This window comes from Haemaphysalis longicornis, unplaced genomic scaffold (assembly GCF_048455015.1).
Source record: "Haemaphysalis longicornis isolate Haplotype H1 unplaced genomic scaffold, Haemaphysalis longicornis Haplotype H1 scaffold_3, whole genome shotgun sequence".
Classification (NCBI taxonomy): Eukaryota; Metazoa; Arthropoda; class Arachnida; order Ixodida; family Ixodidae; genus Haemaphysalis; species Haemaphysalis longicornis.
This window is the reverse complement of record NW_027526335.1, coordinates 184,807,922-184,821,176: the sequence shown is the minus strand read 5'-3', so window position 1 is coordinate 184,821,176 and position 13,255 is coordinate 184,807,922. Positions and strand designations below refer to the sequence as shown.

At 52.0% G+C, this 13,255-nt stretch overlaps 1 protein-coding gene across 1 annotated transcript in view; it reads right to left on the bottom strand.

Annotated features, from left to right (window-relative positions):
• Positions 1-12,508, bottom strand: part of LOC144175876 (adenylate cyclase type 3-like) — a 306,163-nt gene extending 293,655 nt beyond the window's left edge. The window contains exon 1 of the mRNA XM_077704914.1: positions 11,343-12,508. Within this exon, the coding sequence (XP_077561040.1) occupies positions 11,343-11,825 (483 nt within the window). The 5' untranslated portion in view covers positions 11,826-12,508. The remainder of the gene's footprint in view (positions 1-11,342) is intronic.
• Positions 12,509-13,255: the final 747 nt, after the last annotated feature.

Sequence of the window (13,255 nt, the reverse complement as noted above, 5' to 3'; positions counted from 1 at the left end):
GTCCGGACCAAGATGGAAGCATCGATGAACTGTGAGAAGAGCTCGCCAACGTTCCCGATGTTGTGCTGAAAGGAGTGCCATTCGAGGACTGCCTGAGTGTCGACGACGACGTTACCTTCACGCGAGCCCCTCGGACGCCGACACCGTCACTGATGTCATGGCTGCTGGCGCTGCTGGAAGCACCCAAAAGGCGGGGGATGTCGCGAGTGGAAGCCGTCCGATGCTTAATGAAGCGCTTACGGCAGTTAATGTGCTCCACCAATATAGCTTCATTTTAAGTGCGAATGCACTTCTTAAGCGACCCTGAATCACGCGTCCACCGCCGTCCGTCCGTCCGCACCACATACCCACTTAGCGCGATTGGCCAAGTAATCTGAATCACGCATCCACCGCCGTCCGTCCGTCCGCACCACATACCCACTTAGGGCGATTGGCCAAGAAGAGTTCCTAATTTCTTTAGCACATACCCACTTAGGGCGATTGGCCAAGAATCGGGCGTGAGAAGGGCTAATGCACCCGCTTAAAGGAGTACTGACACGAAATTTCAAAGCTGAGATCCGCTCTAGCAATCAAGTACAACGACAACACAAATAGGTGTCTGTGCATGGCACATACCCTCGTGGGGGATTGGCCAGGAATCGGGCGTGAGAAGGGCTAATACACCCGCTTAAAGGAGTACTGACACGAAATTTCAAAGCTGAGATCCGCTCTAGCAATCAAGTACAACGACAACACAAATAGGTGTCTGTGCATGGCACATACCCTCGTGGGGGATTGGCCAGGAATCGGGCGTGAGAAGGGCTAATGCACCCGCTTAAAGGAGTACTGACACGAAATTTCAAAGCTGAGATCCGCTCTAGCAATCAAGTACAACGACAACACAAATAGGTGTCTGTGCATGGCACATACCCTCGTGGGGGATTGGCCAGGAATCGGGCGTGAGAAGGGCTAATACACCCGCTTAAAGGAGTACTGACACGAAATTTCAAAGCTGAGATCCGCTCTAGCAATCAAGTACAACGACAACACAAATAGGTGTCTGTGAATAAATGCATCTTTCTTTCTTTGTAGTTTCTGTGTGTGTGTGTGATCTCTCTTTCGCGAACATTACCGAACCGCGCAAATTCAACTCCTGCATTCGCACTTTCACATTCTTCCCCTCGGGGAAATGCGGGGAAATTTTTTTGAAGGACACGGACTGCAACTGATGCAAATGATGTCTTATGTAGAGAATGCTGTGCTTGTTGACGCCGCCACAAGAGAATTGAAAACAAGAATCACCGCTTTTTGGGAAAGTAGGTCGTTACAGCGCAAAGTAGCTTTATTGCTTGCAATAAATAGATAGCTTTGTGTATGGTAATGACATACCTTATTGTGTTCGTTCCTGTATGCGGGGATGGCAGGAGGAGGTGGTCGGGGGTAAGGGGGACCCGCGTATTGCAAACTCGCTACAAAAAACTCGTTATAGGTGGGTTGGGCTATTTCGAACAATTGGATATATTGAACTAATCGTGGCGCATATTGCAGTTCGCTATAACCGGGTTTGACTGTATGTGACGATTTTTTTTTTCACTCTCCAAACTGCACCGTCGCCTTACAATCGTGGCCGCCTTATAATCGAATAAATACGGTAGTACGTGGCCACAAAGAAAATTGGCGCAACTGGCACTAGTGGGGCAAGGCTGTAGAAATGGCGGAGGTGGGTCGTCCTAGCTTCTGCCTGTTTTGCTGTGTTACTTGGTTTTGCTGGTCATTGATAAGTTTCATGAGGCTTTACAATGTCCTTGCTAGGCTGGGCTAAGTGCTGGGGGGTGAGGCCAAGTTTAGCCGGATTTTACGAGGCCGTTACTGTCGGTCCCCGACACTGACAGCGGATCCTAGGGGGGAAGAAGTCATGTTGACCCCCAGCTCCACTGTTTCTCCACCCTTGCACCACTAGTTTAAGTTGCGCCAATTTTTTAGGCGTTTTAGTAGCCCAAGAAAAGCTATAACTCTTAATATGGTATAGTAAGGGGTGCCCAGACTCATATACCCCTTGCGTTCACATTCTAGGAGGCGCAAAAGCCGGCTTCACTGATATAACACCCTATCTGCGGTGGTGCACCCTTTACAGGCGGCGCAGTTTTTTTTTTTTTTGTGCTGATGACACCGGACCAAAGCTCGAGTTTAATCATCTCCGCAGTTAAAAACAATAGACACGTTCAGGACACCTCACTTCAGTTTCAGGCGATATACTCGAGTGGGTATGTGAGTATTGTGGGTATGTTGAGGGTGCAGCCAATTAGGAATCGGCGAACCTGTCGTTAGGTTCTGACGTAATATTATGCAGCCTTTAACGTTAAGCCTAATTATGTGCCAAGCAACATTAAGCTCCGGGTAAAGCTTAGTGATGTTGGCCCTAAAAGTGTACCCCTTGGCCTAACGTAGGGGCGTCGCCTACCCAATGAGGACGTCAGGCGTGCGCGTAGCGGCGTTCGCAGCCAATGGGATGATAATGGTGGATGGCTACGCCGAAATCTCAGCCAGTGGGGTTTATGGTAGCATCGTGGTCACGCCAACAACGGTCATATGGCGACACCTGATTTTCGCGGAATGAGCCTTGTAAGGCAGTGTCGGTAATAATTATTCGGAGCGAAACGAGGACGAAATCGCCACGCATATCACAGTTCTGTTCTGTTATGTTTTCTTTCGGTTTCTCTGCCACCCTGACAGATTGCTAAACATTTCCAAGCAGTTGGTTTCTTAAGCAAGTTTAAGTAGAACTGCAATCGCTTCCTTTTTCCAGTACGAGTACACGTGCTGTGTTGGAGGAGTTAAATTTGGCCACCCCACATGATGGAAAGTTATGTATCTAATCTTACAACAGAATCACAATACGCTGCTCAGAAAAAACAATGAGGCATAGTCGACACTTCAACTTCGTGAAGAGGTACTTAAGGAGGACTTTCTCTCTCTCTCTCTCTCTCTCTCTCTCTCTCTCTCTCTCTCTCTCTCTCTCTCTCTCTCTCTCTCGCTTGCGCCTGAACACACCCGTTACACACTTACTGAAGTTAAGCGTTGACCATGATTTTTTTATTTGTCTCTCTCCGCCGCTCTCTCTCTCTCTCGCAGCAAAGAAGGAGTCCGGAGAATTTACTCACAGCAAAATCGCCGCATGCCGCTACACAATAACGTCGCCGAAAGCCTGAAACACGAAAATTTGAACACAGGCCAGACATGTTGTACACAATAAGCAAGCAACCCAATCAAACGCATATCTAACGGCAGCGTAATAAACAGGGACATGAGGGAAAAGAAGACGACAGGACGACGCTGTTTTTTTTCCTCTTTTCTTTGTTTATTACGCTGCCGTTCAAGATACATAACCAGTACGAAGCCGCCCAAATGTTGATCCTTTTAAAACCAAAAGCGCACGCCGACGAAACAAGACCCCAAAAAGTCACGAACTCGCGAATGAAGTGACGTTGCGTTAGATATCAAGCTTTCGTAGTTCCATTATGATGACGATTATGTTGACGGCAACCATGGCAATGACGATGATGCTGATAATGATACATGGTGTTATCGTTGCCATTCCTTTTTATCGGACGATTGACAGCGAACAGATGCGATGACAGTATTACGCGCACACAAAGTACAGGATGGATTGCGTTTCGCTGAGGGCCTTGCCGACTCTCAAATGAATGCAAACGGAGAAGTCAGTTACGCAAAGTCTACCTTCCTGGCTGTCCGTGCCGAAACGCCTCAGGTATTCTTTCTCTTTCTCCTCTGTATCCGCACAATGAAAAGGCGCCGAAGGTGGACTTCGCATAAAGCTGAACTAAGCGAGAATTTCACCGCGGGTATAACACGATACGAATTTCATTGTTTTTAACGAACGGGCATTGTTAAGACTTTTTTTTTCTACAAGCTTACCGAAAAGGGCATACGATACCAATCTCGTTTAATTACAAGCGTTCATTGTTTAAACGCGGGAGGCGCAAAATGGAACAAGTGAAGAAAGGACGTCGCGGTGTCGTCGTCGTCGTCTCCGTCTTTTCAACGCTCCTCTCCCTGGTAGTGAGCGCCGCGTCGTTTTCTTTTCTTTAGTTTTTAGAGCAAAGCGTACCGCAGTTACTTATGAACGGCCAACCCATTACCGATGCCGTGTAAAAGTTCGAGTCAAGTTCGAGTAACTTGAGAGGAATTTTGTTGTTGGAGACATTGGTTGAGTCGAAAAAAAAAATTACGGGGGCACGTGAGCTTTCTGTTATGATGTGCGAATGTGTGAAAAATCACTTGTTATGTTGCGAAAGAATGTGTGTCCTTGAGCTTGTTGACGCCGCAGCCGAACGGTAATTGATGATGCGGCCGTCCGACGGATGCTATCATCGTCACAGAAAGATCTACCTGAGTGCGTGCGTTGTCAGGCCTATATTCAGCCTTAACCTAAGGTGACTTTAACGTTGAGCCTAATCCCGTGACAAGCAATGTCAAGCTCACTGCACGTCAAGCTGCAAATGCCGGTCGACGACGTTAGTCCCCAGAGCGTAGCGTCAGGGCTAACGTCGGAACGTCAAGCCGCTGCATACTCCAGTTTGCGCATAGAAATTGTCGAGTCGGCCGTGTGCTTCTGACAGCGGCTGTCACCGCCACTAGCGAACCAACCTGAGTGGGTATGTTGTTGGGGCGTTACAGAAAACTGGAATTTTGTTGACATCCTTCGCAGCCTATTGACATTTTGATGGCAGGTTCTGGTTAGGTTCTCCTGGGGATGCCGACTGGCTGCCAACTGAGCCAAGTAATCTGCGAGAGGTGTTCATGCATTAATACGCTCTTACTGAAGCATAAACTCGACTTCACAAGCAAGTCGATAAAACGCTACGAATGCAAGGGTTTATTTACCGGAGCCAAGTAAAAATCCTTTGTGAAATAAGGCGATGCCTGCCTGCGCACTTGCAACTGACTTGTTTAAAACATTTTTTTGTTAAACGAAATTTCAATTTCTACTTAAAACAATGCAAACACGGAAGCTTAATATAAAAGCGGCGACTCGACCATGAAAGTATGCGTCATGAGAATTACTCGAAAGACATTCTAATTTGTAACCAGTAGCCAAAGTAAATGTGATAGAAGTGGGACAATATGAGCCTACCACAATACCACACATTTCCCCATCATGAAAGTAATAAAGTATCAACTTGGGTAGGGGGGAGCGGGTGAAACAACTGGAGGTTTAAGCAGTAAATGGGCTTGTAAATACCTCATCCATCAGCCGTTTGAATGCGTCTGCCAAGAAGTTGTGAAAAGGGAGATCGCTGCCTCCAACGAGTTGGCTGGCTGTGTTTGAGCCTACGGTACTCGTGCTTTGGATGGATAAGCAATTGAAAGCAAAGTAGTGGTACTAGCAAGTTTACAAGAAAATAGGACGATAAACAAGTAAGGTGGTTAAAAAGGTGCGCGAGGATCAATACAGGCAACACATATAAGCCGTCTCGGAGAGAGTTACGCAGTTAATTGGTCCTTCTTCCACTGATTCTCCAGTCCTGCAGGTCGTCGCAAAAGATACATAGAGATCCGGCTTTCTCAGTGCCGTTCTAGAGGGTTTTTAAGAGATAAAATGGCTATTTTATGAAGGGTCTTCAGGTCCATTTCGTGGGAGTCTATGCGGGAATGATTTCTATGTTCCATAGAGAGCGCGGCAAAATTCAGATAATAGGTGAAAGTAGGGCAAGCCAAGGTGAGATGGTGGAGTGCGGCAGGTGAACAGGAAAAAGGAACGGCCAAAATAGGGGAATAAAAACGGAATTTCGGGTCAGTCAAGAAAACACGAAAACGCCCGAAATCATCGCGGTGCTACGACAACGGTAAAAACCCATTTACAGCTTCGACGAGTCAGTCAATCCACCTTGAAAGCCCTGCGAAGTCAGTTTTTTTAGGGACAAATGCAAAAGCGAACCCGTTACGTAAGAAGCGGCCATAAAGCCGGACCAACTGTCATTGTCCCCTTTGAAGTTCTGTTGCTACTGTCATCGCTAAACGATTTTTTTTTTGGCAGAATGCTCGCAATGTGTCAAGGGCTCGGATAAGTGCACTAGTAGACAGAAGACTAAGTAAAAGACAGGGCAGAGACACGACGCTGAAGTATCAAGAGCTCTTAGACGAGCCAGACGCCGGGGCAGAGTGGTCGTATATACCGCCGAGGACACGAGCCAACTCTTTTCGTCAGCAGACAGCAGCGCGCATCCATTCATCGAGTGACATTTCCAAGCTCTATAGCACTCCATCGGACGAAGCACCCCACGTCTGTCTTTCAAGCGTTGAGCTTGTGGGAACACGACCTTAGCGCGTTCCCTTTGGTTCGGCTTCGCCACACCGCTTGCTCCTCGCGGGAACTTGCTCGGCAAGACGTCGGCGAGGGGGATCTACCTCCTCGCCGTAGGAGTGTCTTTAAGCCGGCGAGCGCGCGCGGGATGCGAGCTGCGGGGAGAGTTGGAGCTCGGGAAGCGAGGCGAGAGGACGTGCCTAGAGACCTCCTTCCTTCGAGGATCGGGCAAAAAGGAGGGCGACAATGGCTGCCATCGGCGTCCCAGCGAGGCAAACGCGAGCGCGCTGAGGCGCCCCCGGAGATGACTGTTGTCGCGGTGAGTCGAACCTCTCGATTCCCTTAAATTGCCCGGGCGAGGAACTAGATCCTCGCCGTCAACCAGCTAGCCTGCATGCTCTTTGAATGTTTATTATCCTGTAATAAATGTCAATGAGCGAAAACACTTGTCGCTTCCTTTGTTCCGGTGAGCCACGGCCCGCCGCGGCTGGCGCGGCACAGCGCGCAGCCGCGGGGTGGGAGATAGCTTGCTAGCGGGGCGAAACGAGAAGACGAAGACGGATTAGTCTCTCTCGTCGCCGGTTTTGCTATTGCAGGGAAAAGTAAACCGATCTACTTTAACCTCTCTCTATAACCCCACATCTGGCGCATCAACGTGGGGCTGGCTCTCGGAACATGGAACATGTCTTTGTTCGGTGTGAGAAAAGTTCTTTGTCCGAACCTGACAAGTGTTACTGCTAGCGTGAATCAGATCGCTAGCGGAGGCAGGCGTACTTTCTTGAGAGCGGAGTGAACGTTGCTACATAGTGCTAGAACATGTGAGCGCCGAGTTTTCTCAGTGCGCCGTTTAGGCGGGACATTTCTGCCGCGGCAAATTGAGGCACTGAAATTCTGAAGTCCAGAACCCATGACGCGCTAGGGCATAAGGCCCGCGCTGTAATTGCAAGCCCGAAGTGAGCGAGTACGGAAGCTGCGTTGTTTGGCCCGATTTTCTTTTTCTCTGCTGTCTCTTTTATCGACTCCGGGAGTCGGGGCTCTTTGAGCCGTGTGGCCAGGGGCCACGGGTGCCGTATGGGCTGTCTGGTATTGCGGCTCGGCACCGGGCGTTCCGACATCGCGAGACGCGATGGGCGCCGCCGCTCATTAAGCTGTTTGTGTGCAGCGAGCGGGTAGGGCCGACGACAAAGCCGATGTCTCCTTCACGGCTGTGCGAATGGGGCAGTAGAGCAAGCCTCTGGGTTGCCGGTCGTTGTCAAAGATGCGTGTTGCCCGAAGGCTTTTCGGAGCCGGCACCGCGCGGGAGAGGGCACGACCGAGGAGGACGTGGCTCGGGAGCAGACGGACGGGAAACGGCCCCTCTTCTCCACTGAATGGCGGGGTGCGTGTCGTCGGAATGCTTGTTTTAAGTGGTTCTGCACGTAGCGGGGAAAAAAATCTCCTTCGCCTCGAGAAAGTGAGTTTTTGTGCGCTGTCGGAAACCGTCTTTTGACAGCCGCAATTGTTTAGCGTCGTGCCACGCGGCCGATGCTGAGGAATAGCATTTCTTCCTTGCCTGACTTCAGGGCTTGCGGGAATGCTTGATGTGATACGCAATGCGAGTTGAGTCACCCAGGCTTGCTTGCTACGCAATGTCTTTGCTGCCACCTGCTGCTCCGGGTCTACGAGCGTTCCAGAGCTGGGGACCACTCGCGGCTGTCCTGGCGTGGCGGCTACTTGGAGGAGGCCGGGCAGCGGCTCCGTGGGAGCTCCCTACGGCTGCTGTTTACCTCCATGAGGGAGGGCGTGTTGGTGCGGGCGGCGCCGTCGTGTGCTTCATCGCTTGGCGTCACTTCGGTGCTGGGCCGTACTTTGCGGTCGGGAGGCTCCTGGGCCTGCTGATACGTCCTCGGTGCGTCCGGGCTGACAGCAGCAGCTGTACGGACGTCATCTATCAGCGCAGTCGCTACACTTGCTCGGGCTGGCTTCAGCACTACGCTTCGACACCCTGGCCTGCTGTCTTCGGCCAGGGCTGGACGGGACCTGCTGATCCTCACCACCGACTGACAAGAGCGCCAGTGCGAGCAACGATGCTCGTGTTGGCCTGAGCTGTGCTGCGCTACGTCGAACCTATAGCTGAGAACTCTGCGGCCCCCGTTGCATTGGGCCAGCTGATGCCTTCTCAGCGGGTCTTGACGAAAGCAGCCCCGGACACCGCTGTCGACGACAAGACTGCATCTGTGCATGACATGCGTGTTCGAACAACCTCGGTGTTACCTGCGACACCTGAGCGTAAGATTGTGCATGCGGCTGACGATGCATGTTTGATGACGGCGAGTGCGAGGACAGCTACTACGCGGGGGCGAACCTTCATGTTCTGTATAGTGTTACGAACATTGCGTTTAGATGTCCCCGTGTGCTATTCTTTCCACCGTACGGAAACGTTTAAGGTTGGAGGGATGTGGGAACGCGACCTTAGCGCGTTCCCTTTGGTTCGGCTTCGCCACACCGCTTGCTCCTCGCGGGAACTTGCTCGGCAAGACGTCGGCGAGGGGGATCTACCTCCTCGCCGTAGGAGTGTCTTTAAGCCGGCGAGCGCGCGCGGGATGCGAGCTGCGGGGAGAGTTGGAGCTCGGGAAGCGAGGCGAGAGGACGTGCCTAGAGACCTCCTTCCTTCGAGGATCGGGCAAAAAGGAGGGCGACAATGGCTGCCATCGGCGTCCCAGCGAGGCAAACGCGAGCGCGCTGAGGCGCCCCCGGAGATGACTGTTGTCGCGGTGAGTCGAACCTCTCGATTCCCTTAAATTGCCCGGGCGAGGAACTAGATCCTCGCCGTCAACCAGCTAGCCTGCATGCTCTTTGAATGTTTATTATCCTGTAATAAATGTCAATGAGCGAAAACACTTGTCGCTTCCTTTGTTCCGGTGAGCCACGGCCCGCCGCGGCTGGCGCGGCACAGCGCGCAGCCGCGGGGTGGGAGATAGCTTGCTAGCGGGGCGAAACGAGAAGACGAAGACGGATTAGTCTCTCTCGTCGCCGGTTTTGCTATTGCAGGGGAAAGTAAACCAATCTACTTTTAACCCCGCTATAATCCCACAAGCTTTACGCATGCTATCATTCTCCGCTCGCGCAAAATCACGGTCGCCTAAAATGTCTCTCTTTTTTATCATTCGGCGTCCGCTGCATTTAAAACCGGCGGCGCGAAAAAAAACTGCGGTCCTCTTCTGCAATCACTTGAATGTTCTTGGAATGAGCTGCTTTGAAAAGCCATCAGGACCGTTCGTTCTTAATAACGTCTTCAGCGACTCGAGCATCAATAAACGCGGGCGTTTAAAGCGAACTGCGGGTACACCAAACGAAAGGCCTGTTTTCACATTTGCGGAACAGCAGAGCAAGTGAAGCCGCCGAAAGCTACTTGGAAGGTTCCGACTTTTAGTTTTTGACTCCATCTATTTCGGTCACTTTTATGAACACACTCGCGGCTTCGGGACTACTTGCTGCTGCTCGCGTTTAAGAGAAATAAGCCAGAATTTGTCCGTTATTCTCTCTTTTTCATTTCTTCCCGAAGCCACACCCGGTCGTAACTTGCTCTGTGTTGCTTTTGCGCAACGCTGCCTTTTGGCAACCGCGCACCGTTGAGCTGCCAAGCCTCGTGTTTCTTTTCTCTTTGTCCGCGAATACTCCGGCGCCGTTCAGCCCGACAACAGAAACTTCCGTGACACCTAACGGCATTTTTTTCAGCGTAATTTTGCTATTTTTTCCCCCGAAAGGCACACGCTCGATGTTAAACAAAGTTACACGGTGGAGCTCTTGACATTGACCCGGTGTCCTACAGCCACGAAGAAGCTGTGCTCATTTTACGAGTATACGATACCTTAAGTGTAGTTTTTCGTTTAATTAAGGCTTGGCTTCGATTTAGCGCATATTTTTGTACACTACAAAAAAGGCAAAATAAATATTTACACCGTGTTACAACTTACAGCGCGAACAACAAGAATAAGGACGAAGAGAGCGGCTACATGGACAAGCGCTGACTTCCAAGTAATAGCTTATTTCGGAAAACACAAATTTGTGTATTTAAAATTTAAATTTAAACACGTATACATGTAAGCACGGTGTTCGAAAACACATTTAGGTACGTTTTAAGAAAACCCAATCCAAATTTAAGTATGTTGTTCGCGCTGTAAGCAATAATTAAACGCAGTACCAACCCGCCCAGACTCTCACGTTAATCATTTATATTGTGTTTTCCCAGAAAAAAAAGGGACAGTGTCTTGATATTATTACTTAGCTAAAACATACTGTGATCTTACGCGCAGCGGCGGCGGAAGGGGTTAGCGAATGCGACAGCGCGGTTTCTCTTGGTGTCTGCATCATTTACTTTTAGTTTTCGCTAACCCTATCCCTCGTCATTCAGAGCAGAAAAACATGAAATACGTTCTGGGGAACAGCATGAACCTCTGTGCCCACATTCGAACCTGTTTGCGGACACGCTGTCTTCCCTACTACATAACAACTACGGGAACGGTTATATTAAGGACGTTGTGGTAAGTAATGGGTGACACGGTCCTTTGTCACCCATTACTGCATCACATCCGGTATCCTCGTTTATGATCCAACAACAGCATACCATCAGTAACCAGAGTAACTGAACTTGTATTAGCATTCCGCGAAAAAGAAATTCTCAAAAGCGAAATATGGTTTCTGTTGCTGGTGGAATAAAAGCAGATGGCGCACACAGTTCCTGTATGTAAGTACATCTTTATTCCAACCTGAGTTGTCTGTTTGTTCAGTTATTGCTTCTCTTCACATTCCCACCTTTTCCATCGCTCGTCCCACTCTACCACTACATACCCCATCTCACAACAACGACGCCATTGTTCGTTGATTATGATTCAAGATCGTGCGCTGTGGTTCACCAGCCTCCCTTACACGCCAATATCGCCCCAGTCAGCAGGAAGCTGTCTTGTCTCGCAGCATCTAGAACAACCCTAGAAGGTCCGCGGGGTGCGGCAACAGAGTAGCGTGGCACAACAGCCCTCGGGCAGGGACAGACACTCACCGTGGCATCCGCGTCGAGCAGTGCGGCGCAGGCCACCTGCAGGAGCTGCACAAGCACGGCGGGAAGCGCCGCCCACGCCCCAGCGTACGGCGCACGGGGCCACAGGGTCAGCGCCAGTTTGAGCGCGCCCAGGGTCAGGGCCTCGAAGGCCAGCAGGGCGGGCGGCAGCCAGGACGGTGGTCCCCGCCTACTCCCTCGGCCGAACCACTGACAGGTGGCCACCGTGGCCAGGGCGAGGCAGCAGAGCAGGGCCGTGGCCATCCAGGCCTTGAAGTCGAGCCACTTCTGGTGCCGGTAGTAGTCCAGGTAGAGGCTCTCGGCCTGCGCGTCGGCGAACAGGAAGCGCATCCGACGGGGCAGCAGCCGCTGCAGCCCGCTCTGGTCGATGCTCAGCTCGGTGTCGGTGCGCTTCAGCAGCGGCCGGGACAGCGGACCCCCGCTCGCCCCGTTGCTGCCGGCCGCGGACTTCTTCGTGGCTGCCATGCGGTCAGCTGAGCGCCAACACCGACACCATGGGGCGCCGCACCTACGCGGACCAGAAGAACGGCACGCGGCCCCTTGTTTCACCCCTTCCTAGCGATGTCAAGCCGTAAGCAAGCACACCACACACACACACTGCGGGTTTCCTCCACACTCGAGAGAATCACGCGCGCCGAAGCGGCAGGTGTGCCCCGTCGACGGGCAGCCTCACGGCACCGTATTGGCCATAACCCGGCGGGCCGGGCGGCTGGCCGAAGTTCTCTGCCAAGGCTGTGCTCGCCTTTGGCGCGGTCGGACCTGCGACTGGCCGGTGTCGCCTCGGTGCCGGTGGAAGGGAATGGCGAGACGCACGCGAGTCCCGATCGATGCGCGAGCAGGGAACGCCGGCGCCGGCCGCCCCGAGAGAGCGCTGCTCGCGGCGGCTCGAGGGCAATCGATGCACGAGACGGCGTACACCAGCGGCGCGCTCGAGCCCCGAACTTGTGTAGTAGTTCCCGGCCGCTCGTCGGCCGCCACGGCCTCGACGGTGGAACCGGCGGTTGCGTGCTCCGGCGGCGGCGGCCCCGCTGTCGACGGAGCGGAGGAGAGGAACCCGAGGGCGGGAGCGCGAACTGCAAGACTCTGGCACGAGGCCAGGGCCAGGCCAGCAGCAGCAGCGCAGTGTTCTTCCCTCGCGGCTGCCAGCCGGCGACGAACGCTACACTCGCAACCACGTCAACAGGCCGTTCGGGCGCGTCTTCGCGCGAGGGGGCTCCTCCCGTCGCGTGCTGCGCGCATTACACGCTGCTGGCGGGGATCTGCAACGGGTCACTTTTTAAGTTCCGGACCGCACGCGCGCGTCTCTTGCGAAACGCTTCCGCGCGGGGCTTTTCGGTCGCGGCATCAACGGATTGCGCGTGATGCGATTTCAGGGACGCCGCGAGCGCAAGTTCCCGGATGAGAAATTTACTAAGGCGCATATATTAAATGCGTGCCCTTGTTTTACTGACCACCTCAATGCGTTTTTAAGAACTTAAGTTCACTAAACAAGACCTAAATACGACTTCCACAAAACATTTTCTCTGGCCTAACTTATTCGTATTCCTCAACAGGGCTTCTTGCATCTTTCTAGTTAAATCAATCAATCAATCAATCAATCAATCAATCAATCAATCAATCAATCAATCAATTGAACACCGGCATTTTGATCGCAAAATCTGCATCGTGTTCGAGGTTGCGTATAGTTCCGTTCATCAGCGGTTGTATTGCACGCGAAGTTGGTGCCATATAACATGTTAACAGAAGACAGAACACGTTCTCGCCCCACTCTCCCACCGCACGCGCCCCCCATGCCGTGCACGCATCTACAGCTGCTTGGAGGTCGTCCAGAAGCACGGTTGTTTTTCTTTTTCACTCTACGTCCACCAGTAGAAGACAGCAAGATTGTATACCTC